Source organism: Oncorhynchus clarkii, chromosome 17 (genome assembly GCF_045791955.1).
Source record: "Oncorhynchus clarkii lewisi isolate Uvic-CL-2024 chromosome 17, UVic_Ocla_1.0, whole genome shotgun sequence".
Taxonomy (NCBI): Eukaryota; Metazoa; Chordata; class Actinopteri; order Salmoniformes; family Salmonidae; genus Oncorhynchus; species Oncorhynchus clarkii.
The window spans coordinates 425,061-445,000 of record NC_092163.1 but is presented as its reverse complement, the minus strand read 5'-3'; the positions used below and the strand labels follow the sequence as shown (position 1 = coordinate 445,000).

General features: G+C 45.9%; 1 protein-coding gene across 1 annotated transcript in view; it reads right to left on the bottom strand.

The window, feature by feature from the left end:
* The window catches only part of LOC139369998 (unconventional myosin-XV-like), a 123,726-nt gene extending 103,992 nt beyond the window's left edge, over positions 1–19,734 (bottom strand). The window contains exons 1-9 of the mRNA XM_071109276.1: positions 19,339–19,734; positions 17,452–18,882; positions 16,979–17,184; positions 16,404–16,698; positions 8,101–8,183; positions 7,454–7,517; positions 6,866–6,975; positions 5,278–5,352; positions 28–118 (exon numbers count right to left, since the gene is read on the bottom strand). Of these exons, the coding sequence (XP_070965377.1) occupies positions 28–118; positions 5,278–5,352; positions 6,866–6,975; positions 7,454–7,517; positions 8,101–8,183; positions 16,404–16,698; positions 16,979–17,184; positions 17,452–18,882; positions 19,339–19,734 (2,751 nt within the window). The remainder of the gene's footprint in view (positions 1–27; positions 119–5,277; positions 5,353–6,865; positions 6,976–7,453; positions 7,518–8,100; positions 8,184–16,403; positions 16,699–16,978; positions 17,185–17,451; positions 18,883–19,338) is intronic.
* Positions 19,735–19,940: the final 206 nt, after the last annotated feature.

The following is a 19,940-nucleotide window of genomic DNA, read 5'->3' as shown; positions in this document are numbered from 1 at the left end:
TTACCTGCTGTGTAATGTTGTGTTTACCTGCTGTGTAATGTTGCGTTTGTGATGTATAGCTGTCAGGTAACGCAGGACCATTTTCGTGGCTTCAGTCTTCCCTGACCCGCTCTCCCCACTGAAACACATTTTCATCATTATCAATATACCCTGACCCGTTCTCCCCCTTGAAACGCAATTACATCATTATCAGTCTTCTCTGACCCGTTCTACCCACTGAAACACATTAACATCATTATCAGTCTTTCCTGACCCGTTCTCCTCACTGAAACACATTAACATCATTATCAGTCTTCCCTAACCCGTTCTCCCCACTGAAACACATTATCATAATCATTATCAGTCTTCCCTAACCCGTTCTCCACACTGAATCACATTATCATAATTTTCAATATACCCTGACCCACTCTCCCGACTGAAACACATTATCGTCGTTCTGTCTTCCCTGACCTGCTCTCCCCACTGAAACACATTATCAACATTAAACCATTATCAACATTAAACCATTATCAACATTAAACCATTATCAACATTAAACCAACATTAAACCATATCAACATTAAACCATTATCAACTTTAAAACATTATCAACATTAAACCATTATCAACATTAAACCATATCAACATTAAACCATTATCAACATTAAACCAACATTAAAGTATTATCAACATTAAACCATTATCAACATTAAAACATATCAACATTAAACCAACAATAAACCACATCAACATTAAACCATTATCAACATTAAACCAACATTAAACCATATCAACATTAAACCATATCAACAGTAAACCATTATCAACATTAAACCATATCAACATTAAACCATTATCAACATTAAACCAACATTAAACCATATCAACATTAAACCATATCAACATTAAACCATTATCAAAACTAAACCATTATCAACATTAAACCATTATCAACATTAAACCAACATTAAACCATATCAACATTAAACCATTATCAACATTAACCATTATCAACATTAAACCATATCAACATTAAACCATATCAACATTAAACCATATCAACATTAAACCATTATCAACATTAAACCATTATCAACATTAAACCAACATTAAACCATATCAACATTAAACCATTATCAACATTAAACCATTATCAACATTAAACCAACATTAAACCATATCAACATTAAACCATATCAACATTAACCATTATCAACATTAAACCATTATCAACATTAACCATTATCAACATTAAACCATTTCAACATTAAACCATTATCAACATTAAACCATATCAACATTAAACCAGTATCAACATTAAACCATTATCAACATTAAACCAACATTAAACCATATCAACATTAAACCATTATCAACATTAAATCATATCAACATTAAACCATATCAACATTAAACCATATCAACATTAAATCATTATCAACATTAAACCATTATCAACATTAAACCATATCAACATTAAACCATATCAACATTAAACCATTATCAACATTAAACCAACATTAAAGTATTATCAACATTAAACCATTATCAACATTAAACCAACATTAAAGTATTATCAACATTAAACCATTTCAACATTAAACCATTATCAACATTAAACCATATCAACATTAAACCATATCAACATTAAACCAACATTAAACCATATCAACATTAAACCATTATCAACATTAAACCATTTCAACATTAAACCATTATCAACATTAAACCATATCAACATTAAACCATATCAACATTAAACCATTATCAACATTAAACCATATCAACATTAAACCAACTTTAAAGTATTATCAACATTAAACCATATCAACATTAAACCATTATCAACATCAAACCATTATCAACATGATCAGTCTTCCTATTGAAACACATTATTAATATTACCAACGTTATCGAGACTATCAACCAATATCAAACAATACTAACAAATATGAGCCCAAATGGATTTTGCCTGTGCTTAGCTCCATTCCATTTCTTTTTTTATCCTGAAAAGCTCCTCAGTCATTAACAATTACAAGCATAACCATAACATGATGCAGCCACCACTATGCTCGTGTTCAGGACAAAAAGTTAATTGTTTTTCCACATTTTTTGCAGTATTACATTAGTGCCTCGTTGCAAACAGGATGCATGTTTTAGAATATTTTTATTCTGTACAGACTTCCTTCTTTCCACTCTGTCATTTAGGTTAGTATTGTGGAGTAACTACAATGTTGTTGATCCATCCTCAGTTTTCTCCTATCACAGCCATTAAACTCTGTCATTTAGGTTAGTATTGTGGAGTAACTACAATGTTGTTGATCCATCCTCAGTTTTCTCCCATCACAGCCATTAAACTCTACATGTTTTAAGGTCACTATTGGCCTCATGGTGAAAATCCCTGAGCGGTTTCCTTCCTCTCCGGCAACTGAGTTAAGGAAGGACGCCTGCACCTTTGTAATGACTGGGTGTATTGATGCACTGAGTTAGGAAGGACGCCTGCACCTTTGTAATGACTGGGTGTATTGACGCACTGAGTTAGGAAGGACGCCTGCACCTTTGTAATGACTGGGTGTATTGATGCACTGAGTTAGGAAGGACGCCTGCACCTTTGTAATGACTGGGTGTATTGATGCACTGAGTTAGGAAGGACGCCTGCACCTTTGTAATGACTGGGTGTATTGACGCACTGAGTTAGGAAGGACGCCTGCACCTTTGTAATGACTGGGTGTATTGATGCACTGAGTTAGTGACTTTGTAATGACTGGGTGTATTGACGCACTGAGTTAGGAAGGACGCCTGCACCTTTGTAATGACTGGGTGTATTGATGCACTGAGTTAGTGACTTTGTAATGACTGGGTGTATTGACGCACTGAGTTAGGAAGGACGCCTGCACCTTTGTAATGACTGGGTGTATTGATGCACTGAGTTAGGAAGGACGCCTGCACCTTTGTAATGACTGGGTGTATTGATGCACTGAGTTAGGAAGGACGCCTGCACCTTTGTAATGACTGGGTGTATTGATGCACTGAGTTAGGAAGGACGCCTGCACCTTTGTAATGACTGGGTGTATTGATGCACTGAGTTAGGAAGGACGCCTGCACCTTTGTAATGACTGGGTGTATTGATGCACTGAGTTAGGAAGGACGCCTGCACCTTTGTAATGACTGGGTGTATTGATGCACTGAGTTAGGAAGGACGCCTGCACCTTTGTAATGACTGGGTGTATTGATGCACTGAGTTAGGAAGGACGCCTGCACCTTTGTAATGACTGGGTGTATTGATGCACTGAGTTAGGAAGGACGCCTTCACCTTTGTAATGACTGGGTGTATTGATGCACTGAGTTAGTGACTTTGTAATGACTGGGTGTATTGATGCACTGAGTTAGGAAGGACGCCTGCACCTTTGTAATGACTGGGTGTATTGACGCACCATCCAAAGTGTAAGTAATACACGCTCAAAGGGATATTCAATGTTTTTTTTTTGTTTTTCTTACCCATCTACCAATAGGTGCCTTTCTTTACGAGGCATTGGAAAACCTCCCTGGTCTTTGTGGTTGAATCTGTGTTTGAAATATACTGCTCAACTGAGGGACCTTACAGATAATTGTATGTGTGGGCTACAGAGATGAGAGATGTTTACAGAGATGTTTATTATTGTATGTGTGAGGTACAGAGATGTTTATTATTATATACACTACCGGTCAAACGTTTTAGAACACTTCCTCATTCAAGGTTTTCTCTTTATTTAAAAAAAACTATTTTCTACATTGTAGAATAATAGTGAAAACATCAAAACTATGAAATAACACATATGGAATCATGTAGTAAAACTCTTAAGGATCGGACCCTTTAAAAACAAAAAAACGAATGATGACATAACCAAATCTAACTGCCTATAGCTCAGGAACTGAAACAGGGATATGCATATCATTGATACCATTTGAAAGAAAATACTTTGAAGTTGGAGGAAATGTGAAAGGAATGTAGGAGAATATTACACATTATATCTGGTAAAAGATCATTTTAAACTTAAAAAAAAATCATTTGTACCATTGTCTTTGAAATGCAAGAGAAAGGCCATAATGTATTATTCCAGCCCAGGCACAATTTCGACTTTGGCCACTAGATGGCAGCACTGCATGTGCAAAGTTTTAGACTGATCCAATGAGCCATTGCATATCTATTAAAAATGTTGTGTCAGGACAGCCCAAATGTGCCTAATTGTTTTTTTCAATCATTTTAAAGTTCATAACTGTGCACTTTCCTCAAACAATAGCATGGTATTATTTCACTGTAATAGCGACTGTAAATTGGACAGTGCAGTTAGATTAACAAGAATTTAAGCTTTCTACCAATATCAGACATGTCTATGTCCTGGGAAATGTTGTTACTTACAACCTCAGGTTAATCACATTAGCCTACGTTAGCTCAACCGTCTTGGACACCGATCCTGAAGTTAAACAAATCAGAATATATTTTATATTTGAGATTCTTCAAATAGCCAACCTTTGCCTTGATGACAGCTTTGCACACTCTTGGCATTCTCTCAACCATCTTCATGAGGTAGTCACCTGGAATGCATTACAATGAATAGGTGTGCCTTGTTAAAAGTTAATATGTGGAATTTCTTTCCTTCTTAATGTTTTTGAGCCAGTCAGTTATGTTGTAGGGGTGGTATACAGAAATTAGCTCTATTTGGTAAAAGACCAAGTCCGTATTATGGCAAGAACAGCTCAAATAAGCAAAGAAAAACGACAGTCCATCAGTACTTGAAGACATGAAGGTCAGTCAATAAGGACAATTTCAAGAACTTTGAAAATTTCTTCAAGTGCAGTTGCAAAAACTATCAAGCACTATGATGAAACTGTCTCTCATGAGGACCGCCACAGGAAAGGAAGACCCAGAGTTACCTCTGCTGCAGAGGATAAATTCATTAGAATTACCAGCATATTTGTACTCCTGAACTTATTTAGGATTGACATAACAAACACTTATTGACTCAACACATTTAAAGCTTTTCATTTTTAGTTGGTAAATATTTTGAAAAACATGATTCCACTTTGACATTATGTGGTTGGGTTTGTAGGTCAGTGACCTAAAAAAATCTTAATTATACATTCAGGCTGTAACAAAATGTGTAAAAAGCCAAGGGGTGTGAATCCATTCTGAAGGTACTGTCTACAGTTACATTATCTGTGATATTCCAGTATTCCTATATCCATAATGTATCAACATTATCACAGCCTTAACACAACATTATCACAGCGTTATCACAACAGTACGTTGTCTTGTACCTGATGATGATGCACTGGTTGTGTTTAGCATCCATCATGGTGGTGTAGGAAACACTGGCGATGGAAAACAGATGCCTGGGAGAGAAGAACAAAGAGAGTGGTACACAAAAGAGAGAACACATCTATAAGACTGACCGGGTACTGAACCATTCATCCTGAGACTGACCGGGTAATGAACCATTCATCCTGAGACTGACCGGGTACTGAACCATTCATCCCGAGACTGACCGGGTACTGAACCATTCACACTGAGACTGACCGGGTACTGAACCATTCATCCTGAGACTGACCTGGTACTGAACCATTCATCCTGAGACTGACCGGGTACTGAACCATTCATCCTGAGACTGACCGGGTACTGAACCATTCATCCTGAGACTGACCGGGTACTGAACCATTCATCCTGAGACTGACCGGGTACTGAACCATTCATCCTGAGACTGAACGGGTACTGAACCATTCATCCTGAGACTGACCGGGCACTGAACCATTCATCCTGAGACTGGCCGGGTACTGAACCATTCATAATGAGACCTGCCGCCCCTACACTCTAACCACTAGTCTACCTGCCGCCCCTACACTCTAACCACTAGTCTACCTGCCGCCCCTACACTCTAACCACTAGTCTACCTGCCGCCCCTACACTCTAACCACTAGTCTACCTGCCGCCCCTACACTCTAACCACTAGTCTACCTGCCGCCCCTACACTCTAACAACCAGTCTACCTGCCGCCCCTACACTCTAACAACTAAACTACCTGCCGCCCCTACACTCTAACAACTAGTCTACCTGCCGCCCCTACACTCTAACCACTAGACTACCTGCCGCCCCTACACTCTAACAACTAGTCTACCTGCCGCCCCTACACTCTAACCACTAGACTACCTGCCGCCCCTACACTCTAACAACTAGACTACCTGCCGCCCCTACACTCTAACCACTAGACTACCTGCCGCCCCTACACTCTAACAACTACACTACCTGCCGCCCCTACACTCTAACAACTAGTCTACCCCAGGTAGTAAAGCACAGAGTCATCCTATCCACTCACACAGGCTCTCCCCTCTCCTGTTACTTACTGTGTGTTACTGTGTGTAGTTGTGAAGTGTGTGTGTGTGTGTGTGTGTGTGTGTGTGTGTGTGTGTGTGTGTGTGTGTGTGTGTGTGCATGTGAAGTGTGGTGTGTGTGTGTGTGTGTGTGTGCGTGCATGTGAAGTGTGGTGTGTGTGTGTGTGTGTGTATGTGTGTGTGTGTGTGTGTGTGTGTGTGTGTGTGTGTGTGTGTGTGTGTGTGGGTGTGTGTGTGGGTGTGGGTGTGGGTGTGGGTGTGGGTGTGGGTGTGGGTGTTGTGAAGTGTGTGTGTGTGTGTCTGTGGGTGTGTGTGTGTGTGTGTTGTGAAGTGTGTGTGTGTGTTCTCTGGATACTAGATGTAATATGTCAGGACAATCAATGCGAATATTCTCCCTGGCAACCAGCCAGCCGCATAGCAACACAAACCTCACACACACACACATGAGAATAACACACACACACTCACACACACACTCACACACACACCTCACACACACACAGAGTCAGCGTGTTCTTACGGAGGGTTGTCTGCTATTCCGCGTCCTTCATACTGCAGCACCACGTCAGTCCCGTACATGTTGAACATCTTATAGGGGTTCACCGAGACCAGGATACTACCTATATATGTCTAGAGACAGAGAGGTACATGTTGACCAGGATACTACCTATATATGTCTAGAGACAGAGAGATACATGTTGACCAGGTTACTACCTATATATGGACAGAGGAGCCTCTTAAAGAAGAAGTTACAGGTCTGTGAGAGCCAGAAATCTTGCTTGTTTGTAGGTGACCATATACATATTTTCCACCATAATTTGCAAATAAATTCATTAAAAATCCTACAATGTGATTTTCTGGATTTTTTTCCCCTCATTTTGTCTGTCATAGTTGAAGTGTACCTATGATGAAAATTACAGGCCTCTCTCATCTTTTTAAGTGGGAGAACTTGCACAATTGGTGGCTGACTAAATACTTTTTTGCATTTTATTTGTTTATTTATTTATTTATTTATTTGACTAATGATGTTCAACTATAAGCTCAGAAATGTTTATCATGACAGTACGAGAGTATATGAGTGAGTACAATGTACGAGTTGAGGTCTTACATATACGAGTTCCTGGTCGTAACGCTTCTTCAGGTTCATCAGCACTGTGGTCTCATTCAGCTCCCTGCAAACACACAGGAAGTAGTCACAGGCGCACAGGAAACAGTTATAGACACACAGGAAGTAGTCACAGACACACCGGAAACAGTCACTGACACACTGGAAGTAGTTACTGACACACGGGAAACAGGAACTGATCCACCGGAAGTAGTTACAGACACACAGGAAGTAGTGACTGGCCCACATAACGTAGTCACCGACACACAGGAAGATGTTACTGACAGACAGGAAACAGTAACTGACACACCAGAAGTAATTACTGACACACAGGCATCAGTTACTGACACACAAGATGTACTGACATACATGCCGTAATTACTGACATACCGGAAGTAGTTACTGACACACAGGAAGTAGTTGCTGACACACAGAATGTAGTTGCTGACACACAGGATGTAGTTGCTGACACACAGGATGTAGTTGCTGACACACAGGAGTTACTGACACACAGGAAGTAGTTGCTGACACACAGGATGTAGTTGCTGACACACAGGATGTAGTTGCTGACACACAGGAGTTACTGACACAGGAAATAGTTGCTGACACACAGGATGTAGTTGCTGACACACAGGAAGTAGTGTTCTTACTCCATCTGTGTCATGTCTTCCATGCCGTACGCCCAAGGCTTCACCCTGTGAGGCACCGTGGGGATACACCTGATGGAGTAGATCTGTACACACACACACACACACACACACACACACACACACACACACACACACACACACACACACACACACACACACATCTTCTTGGTGACATGGGGGCAGTATTGAGTATCTTGGATGAATAAGGTGCCCAGAGTAAACTGCCTGCTACTCTGTCCCAGATGCTAATAAATGCATATTATTAGTAGTATTGGATAGAAAACACTCTGAAGTTTCCAAAACTGTTGTTTGAATGATGTCTGTGAGTATAACAGAACTCCAATGACAGGCGAAAACCTGAGTAAAATCGAACCAGGAAGTGGGAAATCTGACACTTGTAGTTTTTTTAACTCAGCCCCTATTGAAGATACAGTGGGATATGGGTTATATTGCACTTCCTAAGGCTTCCACTAGATGTCAACAGTCTTTAGAACTTTGTTTGAGGCTTCTACTGTGAAGTGGGGGTGAATGAGAGGGGATTGAGCCAGGTGTCTGGCAGAGTGCCACAGGCTCTGACGCGCCGTCACGAGAGAGTTAGCTCGCGTTCCATTGCTTTTCTACAGACATAGGAATTCTCTGGTTGGAATGTTATTGAAGATTTATGATAAAAACATCCCATTGATTGATTCTATACTTAGCTGGACAAGTTTCTACGACCTGTAATTTAACATTCTGAACTTTTCGTCCGACGTTCGGCTGGACCTGAACGCGCGTTTGGATTTGTTTAGCAAACGCCCTAACAAAATAAGTTATATGGACATAAATGATGGACATTATCGAACAAAACAAACATTTATTGTGGAACTGCGATTCCTGGGAGTGCATTCTGATGAAGATCATCAAAGGTAAGTCCATATTTATAATGTTATTGCTGAGTAATGTTGACTACCCAATATGGCAGATATCTTTTGGGCTGCTTTGTTGTCTGAACGCTGTACTCAGATTATTGCATGGTTTGCTTTCTCCGTAACGTTTAAAAAAAAAATCTGACACAGCGGTTGCATTGGCTCCCCATCCCGCAAATACTGCCCCCTAGTCACAAAAGGTTAAGGAGAAGTATATCTCTAATTCCATGTGTAAAACTTGTATTTTCATCAATATTTATGATGAGAATTTCTGTGAATTGCTCTCTGCAAAATCACCGGATGTTTTTGGAACTACTGAACGTAATGCGCCAATGTTTGATGTAAATATGCACTTTCTCGAACAAAACATACATGTATTCTGTAACATTATGTCCTATGAGTGTCATCTGATGAAGATCATCAAAGGTTAGTGATTAATTTTATCTCTATTTGTGCTTTTTGTGTCTCCACTCTTTGGCTGGAAAAATGACTGTGTTTTTCTGTGAGCTGGTGGTGACCTAACATAATAATTTGTGGTGCTTTCGAAATCAGTGGTGCATTTTTGAAATCAGACACTGTGGCTGGATTAACGAAAAATGTAATCTTTAAAATTATGTGAAATATTGTGTGCTTGAGGAATTTTAATTATAAGATTGTAGTTGTTTTGAATTTGGCGCCCTGCACTTTCACTGGCTGTTGGCGAGTTGGGACGCTACCGTCCCATATATCCCAGAGAGCTTAAAATGCTATGTATTAAAATACAGTCTTCCTTTATGAAACATGAAGACTTCAAAATCCCATAATATCTTTTGAGATCCACAGAATAGCTGAGGTAGTGTAGGTCTCCCTGTCTGTCTGTCTGTCTGTCTGTCTGTCTGTCTGTCTGTCTGTCTGTCTCAGGTCTGGTCTGTGGTAGTGTAGATCTCCCTGTCTGTCTGTCTCAGGTCTGGTCAGGTCTGAGGTAATGTAGGTCTCCCTGTCTGTCTCAGGTCTGGTCTGGTCTGAGGTAGTGTAGGTCTCCATGTCTGTCTGTCTGTCTCAGGTCTGGTCAGGTCTGAGGTAATGTAGGTCTCCCTGTCTGTCTCAGGTCTGGTCTGGTCTGAGGTAGTGTAGGTCTCCATGTCTGTCTGTCTGTCTCAGGTCTGGTCAGGTCTGAGGTAATGTAGGTCTCCCTGTCTGTCTCAGGTCTGGTCTGGTCTGAGGTAGTGTAGGTCTCCATGTCTGTCTGTCTGTCTCAGGTCTGGTCTGGTCTGAGGTAGTGTAGGTCTGTCTGGTCTGAGGTAGTGTAGGTCTGTCTGTCTGTCTGTCTGTCTGTCTGTCTGTCTGTCTGTCTGTCTGTCGGTCCGTCCGTCCGTCCGTCCGTCCGCTGTCTGTCTGTCTGGGTAGTTGATGGTGAACAGTGTGTTGTCAGGTTAACTCTGCTAGACCCTGTGGTACTCAATGCTCTGTGTTGTCAGGTTAACTCTGTTAGACCCTGTGGTAATCAATGCTTTGTGTTGTCAGGTTAACTCTGTTAGACCCTGTGGTACTCAATGCTCTGTGTTGTCAGGTTAACTCTGTTAGACCTTGTGGTACTCAATGCTCTGTGTTGTCAGGTTAACTCTGTAACTGTTAATTTATTTATCCGTTATTTTACCAGGTAAGTTGACCGAGAACAGGTTCTCATTTGCAGCAACGACCTGGGGAATAGTTACAGGGGAGAGTAGGGGGATGAATGATCTAATTGTAAACTGGGGATTGTTAGGTGACCGTGATGGTTTGAGGGCCAGATTGGGAATTTAGCCAGGACACCGGGGGTTAACACCCCGACTCTTACAATAAGGGTATTAACCTCAGAGATCAATCTGTTAATTCTCCTCCGGACACAGACACAGTCACTCAGTGGAAGATTATTGTACAATGTCTTAGCATTGACTCTCATTCACACTGACCACATCTTTTGTTCATTACTGTTGACCAGGGTCCTATGGATCCTAACCCTATGGGTCCTAACCCTATGGGTCCTAACCCTAAACCTATGGATCCTAACCCTATGGATCCTAACCCTATGGATCCTAACCCTAACCCTATGGTTCCTAACCCTATGGATCCTAACCCTAACCCTATTGGTCCTAACCCTGTGGGTCCTAAACCCTATGGATACTAACCCTATGAATCCTAACCCTATTGGTCCTAACCCTATGGATCCTAACCCTATGGGTCCTAACCCTAACCCTATGGATCCTAACCCTATGGATCCTAACCCTATGGGTCCTAACCCTAACCCTATGGACCCTAACCCTATGGATCCTAACCCTATGGATCCTAACCCTATGGGTCTTAACCCTAACCCTATGGATCCTAGCCCTATGGATCCTAACCCTATGGATCCTAACCATAACCCTATGGATCCTAACCCTATGGATCCTAACCCTATGGATCCTAACCCTATGGGTCCTAACCCTATGAGTCCTAACCCTATGGATCCTAAACCTATGGATCCTAACCCTATGGATCCTAAACCTAACCCTATGGGTCCTAACCCTATGGATCCTAACCCTAACCCTATTTGTCCTAACCCTATGGATCCTAACCCTATGGATCCTAACCTTATGGATCCTAACCCTATGGGTCCTAACCCTATAGGTCCTAACCTTAACCCTATGGATCCTAACCCTATGGATCCTAACCCTAACCCTATGGGTCCTAACCCTATGGATCCTAACCATATGGGTCCTAACCCTATAGGTCCTAACCTTAACCCTATGGATCCTAACCCTATAGGTCCTAACCTTAACCCTATGGATCCTAACCCTATGGATCCTAACCCTAACCCTATGGGTCCTAACCCTATGGATCCTAACCCTATTGGTCCTAACCCTATGGGTCCTAACCCTATGAGTCCTAACCCTATGGATCCTAAACCTATGGATCCTAACCCTATGGATCCTAAACCTAACCCTATGGGTCCTAACCCTATGGATCCTAACCCTAACCCTATTTGTCCTAACCCTATGGATCCTAACCCTATGGATCCTAACCCTATGGATCCTAACCCTATGGGTCCGAACCCTATAGGTCCTAACCTTAACCCTATAGATCCTAACCCTATGGATCCTAACCCTAACCCTATGGGTCCTAACCCTATGGATCCTAACTCTATGGATCCTAACCATATGGATACTAAACCCTATGGATACTAACCCTATGGATCCTAACACTATGGATCCTAACCCTATGGGTCCTAACCCTATGGATCCTAACCCTATGGATCCTAACCCTATGGATCCTAACCATATGGATCCTAAACCCTATGGATACTAACCCTATGGGTCCTAACCCTATGGATCCTAACCCTATTGGACCTAACCCTATGGGTCCTAACCCTATGAGTCCTAACCCTATGGATCCTAACCCTATGGATCCTAACCCTATGGATCCTAACCCTAACCCTATGGGTCCTAACCCTATGGATCCTAACCCTAACCCTATTTGTCCTAACCCTATGGATCCTAACCCTATGGATCCTAACCCTATGGGTCCTAACCCTATAGGTCCTAACCTTAACCCTATGGATCCTAACTCTATGGATCCTAACCCTATGGATCCTAACCCTAACCCTATGGGTCCTAACCCTATGGATCCTAATTCTATGGATCCTAACCATATGGATCCTAAACCCTATGGATACTAACCCTATGGATCCTAACCCTATTGGTCCTAACCCTATGGGTCCTAACTCTATGAGTCCTAACCCTATGGATCCTAACCCTATGGATCCTAACCCTAACCCTATGGGTCCTAACCCTATGGATCCTAACCCTAACCCTATTTGTCCTAACCCTATGGATCCTAACCCTATGGATCCTAACCCTATAGGTCCTAACCTTAACCCTATGGATCCTAACACTATGGATCCTAACCCTATGGATCCTAACCATATGGATCCTAACCCTAACCCTATGTGTCCTAACCCTATGGATCCTAACTCTATGGATCCTAACCATATGGATCCTAAACCTTATGGATACTAACCCTATGGATCCTAACCCTATTGATCCTAACCCTATGGATCCTAACCCTAACCCTATGGGTCCTAACCCTATGGGTCCTAACCCTATGGATCCTAAACCTATGGATCCTAACCCTATGGATCCTAACCCTAACCCTATGGGTCCTAACCCTATGGATCCTAACCCTAACCCTATATGTCCTAACCCTATGGATCCTAACCCTATGGATCCTAACCCTATGGATCCTAACCCTATAGGTCCTAACCTTAACCCTATGGATCCTAACCCTATGGATCCTAACCCTAACCCTATGGATACTAACCCTATGGGTCCTAACCGTATGGATCCTAACCCTATTGGTCCTAACCCTATGGGTCCTAACCCTATGAGTCCTAACCCTATGGATCCTAAACCTATGGATCCTAACCCTATGGATCCTAACCCTAACCCTATGGGTCCTAACCCTATGGATCCTAACCCTAACCCTATTTGTCCTAACCCTATGGATCCTAACCCTATGGATCCTAAACCTATGGATCCTAACCCTGACCCTATGGGTCCTAACCCTATGGATCCTAACTCTATGGATCCTAACCATATGGATACTAAACCCTATGGATACTAACCCTATGGATCCTAACCATATGGATCCTAAACCTAACCCTATGGGTCCTAACCCTATGGATCCTAACCCTATGGATCGTAACCATATGGATCCTAAACCCTATGGATACTAACCCTATGGGTCCTAACCCTATGAGTCCTAACCCTATGGATCCTAACCCTATGGATCCTAACCCTATGGATCCTAACCCTAACCCTATGGGTCCTAACCCTCTGGATCCTAACCCTAACCCTATTTTTCCTAACCCTATGGATCCTAACCCTATGGATCCTAACCCTATGGATCCTAACCCTATGGGTCCTAACTCTATGGATCCTAACCCTAACCCTATGGATCCTAACCCTATGGGTCCTAACCCTATGGGTCCTAACCCTATTGGTCCTAACCCTATGGGTCCTAACCCTATGAGTCCTAACCCTATGGATCCTAACCCTATGGATCCTAACCCTATGGATCCTAACCCTATGGGTCCTAACCCTATAGGTCCTAACCTTAACCCTATGGATCCTAACCCTATGGATCCTAACCCTATGGATCCTAACCCTAACCCTATGGGTCCTAACCCTATGGATCCTAACTCTATGGATCCTAACCATATGGATCCTAAACCCTATGGATACTAACCCTATTGGTCCTAACCCTATGGATCCTAACCCTATGGATCCTAGCCCTATGGATCCTAACCCTAACCCTATGGGTCCTAACCCTATGGATCCTAACCCTATGGATCCTAACCCTATGGGTCCTAACCCTAACCCTATGGGTCCTAACCCTATGTATCCTAACCCTATGGATCCTAACCCTATGGGTCCTAATCCTATGGATCCTGACCCTATGGATCCTAACCCTAACCCTATGGATCCTAACCCTATGGATCCTAACCCTATGGGTCCTAACCCTATGGGTCCTAAGACCAGGGGAGAGCCAGGTAAGACTAGGGGAGAGCCATTTAAGACTAGGGGAGAGCCAGAGCCATTTAAGACTAGGGGAGAGCCAGATTCAGGTAGGACTAGGGGAGAGCTCTATAAGACTAAGGGAGAGCCAGGTAAGACTAGGGGAGAGCCAGAGCCAGGTAAGACTAGGGGAGAACCAGAGCCAGGTAAGACTAGGGGAGAGCCAGAGCCAGGTAAGAATAGGGGAGAACCAGAGCCAGATAAGACTAGGGGAGAACCAGAGTCAGGTAAGACTAGGGGAGAGCCAGGTAAGACTAGGGGAGAGCCAGAGCAAGGTAAGACAAGGGGAGAGACAAGTAAGACTGGGCGGAGCCAGGTAAGACTAGGGGAGAGCCAGGTAAGACTAGGGGAGAGCCAGAGCCAGGTAAGACTAGGGGAGAGCCAGGTAAGGCTAGGGGAGAGCCAGAGCCAGGTAAGACTAGGGGAGAACCAGAGCCATGTAACACTAGGGGAGAGCCAGATAAGACTAGGGGAGAGCCAGGTAAGACTAGGGGAGAGCCATATTCAGTTAAGACTAAGGGAGAGCCATGTAAGACTAGGGGAGATTTAGAGGTAAGGTAAGACTAGGGGAGAGCCAGGTAAGACTAGGGGAGAACCAGAGCCAGGTAAGACTTGGGGAGAGCCAGAGTCAGGTAAGACTAGGGGAGAGCCAGAGTCAGGTAAGACTAGGGGAGAGCCAGAGCCAGGTAAATATAGGGGAGAACCCGAGTCAGGTAAGACTAGGGGAGAGCCAGGTAAGAGTAGGGGAAAGCCAGGTAAGACTAGGGGAGAGCCAGGTAAGACTAGGGGAGAGCCAGAGCCAGGTAAGACTAGGGGAGAGCCAGGTAAGACTAGGGGGAGAGCCAGGTAAGACTACGGGAGAGCCAGAGACAGGTACGACTAGGGAAGAGCCAGAGCCAGGTACGACTAGGGGAGAGCCAGAGCCAGGTAAGACTAGGGGAGAGCCAGAGCCAGGTAAGACTAGGGGAGAGCCAGAGCCAGGTAAGACTAGGGGAGAACCAGAGCCAGGTAAGGCTAGGGGAGAGCCAGAGCCAGGTAAGACTTGGTGGAGAACCAGAGCCAGCTAAGACTAAGGGAGAGCCAGGTAAGACTAGGGGAGAGCCAGAGCCAGCTAAGACTAGGGGAGAACCCGAGTCAGGTAAGACTAGGGGAGAGCCAGGTAAGACTAGGGGAGAGCCAGGTAAGACTAGGGGAGAGCCAGAGCCAGGTAAGACTAGGGGAGAGCCAGGTAAGACTAGGGGGAGAGCCAGGTAAGACTAGGGGAGAGCCAGAGCCAGGTACGACTAGGGGAGAGCCAGAGCCAGGTACGACTAGGGGAGAGCCAGAGCCAGGTAAGACTAGGGGAGAGCCAGAGCCAGGTAAGACTAGGGGAGAGCCAGGTACGACTAGGGGAGAGCCAGAGCCAGGTAAGACTAGGGGAGAGCCAGAGCCAAGTAGCACTAGGGGAGACCCAGAGCCAGTTAAGACAAGGGGAGAGCCAGAGCCAGGTAAGACTTGGTGGAGAACCAGAGCCAGCTAAGACTAGGGGAGAGCCAGGTAAGACTAGGGGAGAGCCAGAGCCAGCTAAGACTAGGGGAGAGCCATCAAAATCTGTCAGTTTAATGTAGAGACATCTGTTTTTTTTGCATTGGATGCATCTCAATCTACCGATATCTCCCTTCCGCATCTGTGGTTACAGGTTGCAGAGCTACAGCGATGTTTGTCAGACCACGAATTAAATCAAATCAAATCAAATTTTATTTGTCACATACACATGGTTAGCAGATGTTAATGCGAGTGTAGCGAAATGCTTAATTAAGGTAAGAATGTTGAGTAGAGGTTGTCCTACCTTCTCGTACCAGCTGTTGGGTTCCCCCTCTCTATTAGGGTTCCAGTCCGGTTCCCCCGTTCCTTCCAGTTTTCCCGGTGCTGCGGGAGTGATACCCTCCGACTCCATGACCTCGCGGTACATGGACCACTTGGTGAGGTTCTGCACGGTTCCGTGCGGTAGAACCCTCTCGGAGGCCCAGACATCATCCCCCTCCTGGCCGGAGCGTGCGTTGCCAGCCCAGTGGCCAGATCGCGGCCCGTACGGCGGAACCACAGCGTAGCGGTTATCCTGCCCCTGAAGCCCCGGGGGCAGTCTGGAAGAAAAAGAAGAAGAGGAACTGTATTTACTTAAAGATAACAGTGTTGCAATATACTTAAATTACAGCTGGGTGCTCTACACTCTTAGAAACAGAACCCAGAACCATAAAGAGCTATTCTGCTATCTCTGTTGGAGAAGCCGTTTCGGTTCCAGGTAAAAGCTTTTCGCTCAACGAAGAGCCCTCAAATTACGCTTTGGTAAAAAGGTTCTACCTGGAAACTTATAGGGTTTGACCTGGAACCGTAAAGAGTTCTACCTGCAGCCTGGTAACCAACCTGTACGATGCATAACGGAGGTGCTGTGTGTTCTGCAGGGCCTCGTCCAGGTACGGATTCCCAAACTTCCGCATCAGCGTATTGCGTTCTGGCAGCCGGTACCGGTTTGGGCTCAGGAGATCCCGGTTCTCCTGCAACGCCTCAGAGAGCCTGGGGTTGGTGGGCCGGACGGACAGCGCCCCGCTGTCACCTAGGCGATAGTCCACCTGCAGGAGAAAAGGAAACAGTCACTGACACACAGGAAACAGTCACTGGCAGACAGGAAACAGCCACTGACTTACAGGAAACAACCATTGTCACACAGGAAACAGTAACTGGCAAACAGGAAACAGTCACTGACACACAGGAAACAGTCACTGAAACAGGAAACAGTCATTGACACACAGGAAACAGTCACTGAAACAAGAAACAGTTATTGAGGAAGTTGTCATTGGCATCAAGTAAACAGTGACAGACAGGAAACAGTAACTGACCTTCCTCATGTTCTGGTTCATCAGGGCGACGCCGAGGCGGGGCTTTTGCCCAGGGATCACAAGGGCTCCGTCCCCAAGTCGGTACCGTTTCTGATTAATCAGGTCCTGGTTCTGCGACAGGGCGCCTGACAGGGCTCCCGACAGGTCTGGCCCGCGAGGCTTACGAGGATCGATGATGACGCTTCCATCAGGCAGTTCGTAAGATACTGACTTCAGATACGGGTTCTGTAGAGCGGCCAGCAGGTTCGGGGACCGGGGTTTCCGTGGGTCGATGATGATAGAACCGTCCGGTAGCGTGTAGGAGGCTGACTTCAGGTGTGGGTTCATCAATGCGGAAGACAGGTTCGGAGAGATCGGAGCGTTGGGATCGGTGATCACAGTTCCTTCTAGGGCGTAGCTGGCATTCCGCATCGCCGGGTTCAGGAGTGCCGAAGACAGATTGGGCGAGGTGGGTTTCCGCGGATCGATGATTATAGAACCGTCTGGGAGCTCGTAGGAGATCGTCTTCAGGTACGGGTTGGATAACGCCGCCAGGAGGTTCGGAGATCTGGGTTTCCTGGGGTCGATGATAATCGAACCGTCAGGGAGCGTATACGAGGCTGATTTCAGGTGAGGGTTGTTTAACGCGGAAGACAGGTTAGGAGAGACGGGAGCATTGGGGTCTCTAATGGTTCCGTCCGGCAGAGTGTAGGAAGTGTTCATCATTGCTGGGTTCTGGAGCGCGCGGCCGAGGGACGGTGAGACCGGTTTCCTGGGGTCTATGATAATGGTACCGTCTGGTAGAGTATACGACGCTGATTTAAGGTAAGGGTTCAATAATGCCGCAGAGAGATTCGGATTCTTCTGCTGCTGGGGTCCGATAGCGATGGTACCGTCCGGTAAGGTGTACGATGCCGTCTTTAGTGCCGGGTTCATGAGAGCCGCCGCTAGGTTCGGTGGATCTGTGACGATCATCCCATGGACTCTGTGGTTCTGGAGGGAGTTGCCAAACCGTGGCTCAGGTTTTAGCGGTCCGTAGGGGGAACGGAGCGGAAGGAGGCCACCCCGGGATTGAACCATCTGTCGCATCTGTGGGTTCTGCAACGCTCCGTAGTAGTCAGGGACAACGGGTCCGAAGGGGTTGCCCCCTCGGCGCTGGAGCATCGGGGTTCCAAAGGAGGCGTTCCTCATGTTGGCGTTCTGCAGGGCATTGTGGAGTAGAGGGGATGGGCCGGGCTCGGAGTGGTAGTCGTATTGGGTCACCACTGGACCGTACGGGTTCCCACGACGCTGTAATGCCGGGCTTCCAAACGAGGCTCCACGTAGCGCCTGGTTCTGAAGAGCATTGCCTAGCATCGGGGAGGAAGGGGGGAGAGGTTCATCGTACCCGCCCATAGATCCATAGGAGGACATGGGTCGTTGTAACGGTGACGCGTATGAGGCATTACGTAGCTGTTGGTTCTGAAGCGCCCCCTGGAGCATGGGGGAGGAAGGCATCATAGGGTCTTCATAACCCCCCATATCATGAGCATAGGGTGACATAGGCTGTTGTAGTGGGGAGGTGAAAGAGGCGTTACGTAGCTGTTGGTTCTGGAGCGCCCCCTGGAGCATGGGGGAGGAAGGCATCATAGGGTCTTCATAACCCCCCATATCCTGCGCATAGGGCGACATAGGCTGTTGTAGTGGGGAGGTGAAAGAGGCGTTACGTAGCTGTTGGTTCTGGAGCGCCCCCTGGAGCATGGGAGAGGAAGGCTGGGCGTACTCCGGTACCTGTTGGGCGTACGGTGACATGGGCCGCAAGCGAGGAGAGGTGAATGACGCGTTACGGAGGGTTTGGTTCTGGAGCGCCCCCTGCAGCATTGGGGAGGAGGGAACGAACTGCTCTGAATGGCCATAGGGGTCCTGGGCGTAAGAGTCAGAGTAGGGGTCCGGGGACGGGGCGCGGGGGAGTAGGGGGGAAGCACGTATGGAGGGGTGAGGAGAGGAGGTGCGGTGGGAGAGGTGAGGGGAGAGGGGAGGGTAGCATTTGAGAGAGGGTTGGGGAGAGGGAGGTGGCATGCCCGGCCCGCGAATAGACTGTCTCTTTATTAGGGGACGACCTCGGCCTACGGGTCTCCCAGGAAGGTACCTTCCCGACTCCCTGTGGCTTAGAGGAGGGCGATGGCCTATCTGTGGTGAGGGGTGGTGAGTGAGACGGGGAGAGAGGCGGGGTGAGAGGGTGAGGGCAGTGTGGTTGGAGCGGACTGAGGCTCTAAAGGGAGGGACGTTCTGGGTTGGGGCCATCGGTCGTCCTCGTCTTCCCATGGGGGACGGTCTGACGGTTCCCATGGGTACGGGGCCGCGACCTCCGAACCGTGGGCGCACCAGAGGAGTTTCGCCCTGTCGCAGGAGACGCGTGGAGTGATGGGAGAGGGTGGGGGAGGCGGGGCGAGGTGCGGGAGAGAAACTACGTCTGGAGGGAGATGGGGAGGCTCGCATTGAGATGGGGGAGGAGGGTGGGAGGTGGATGG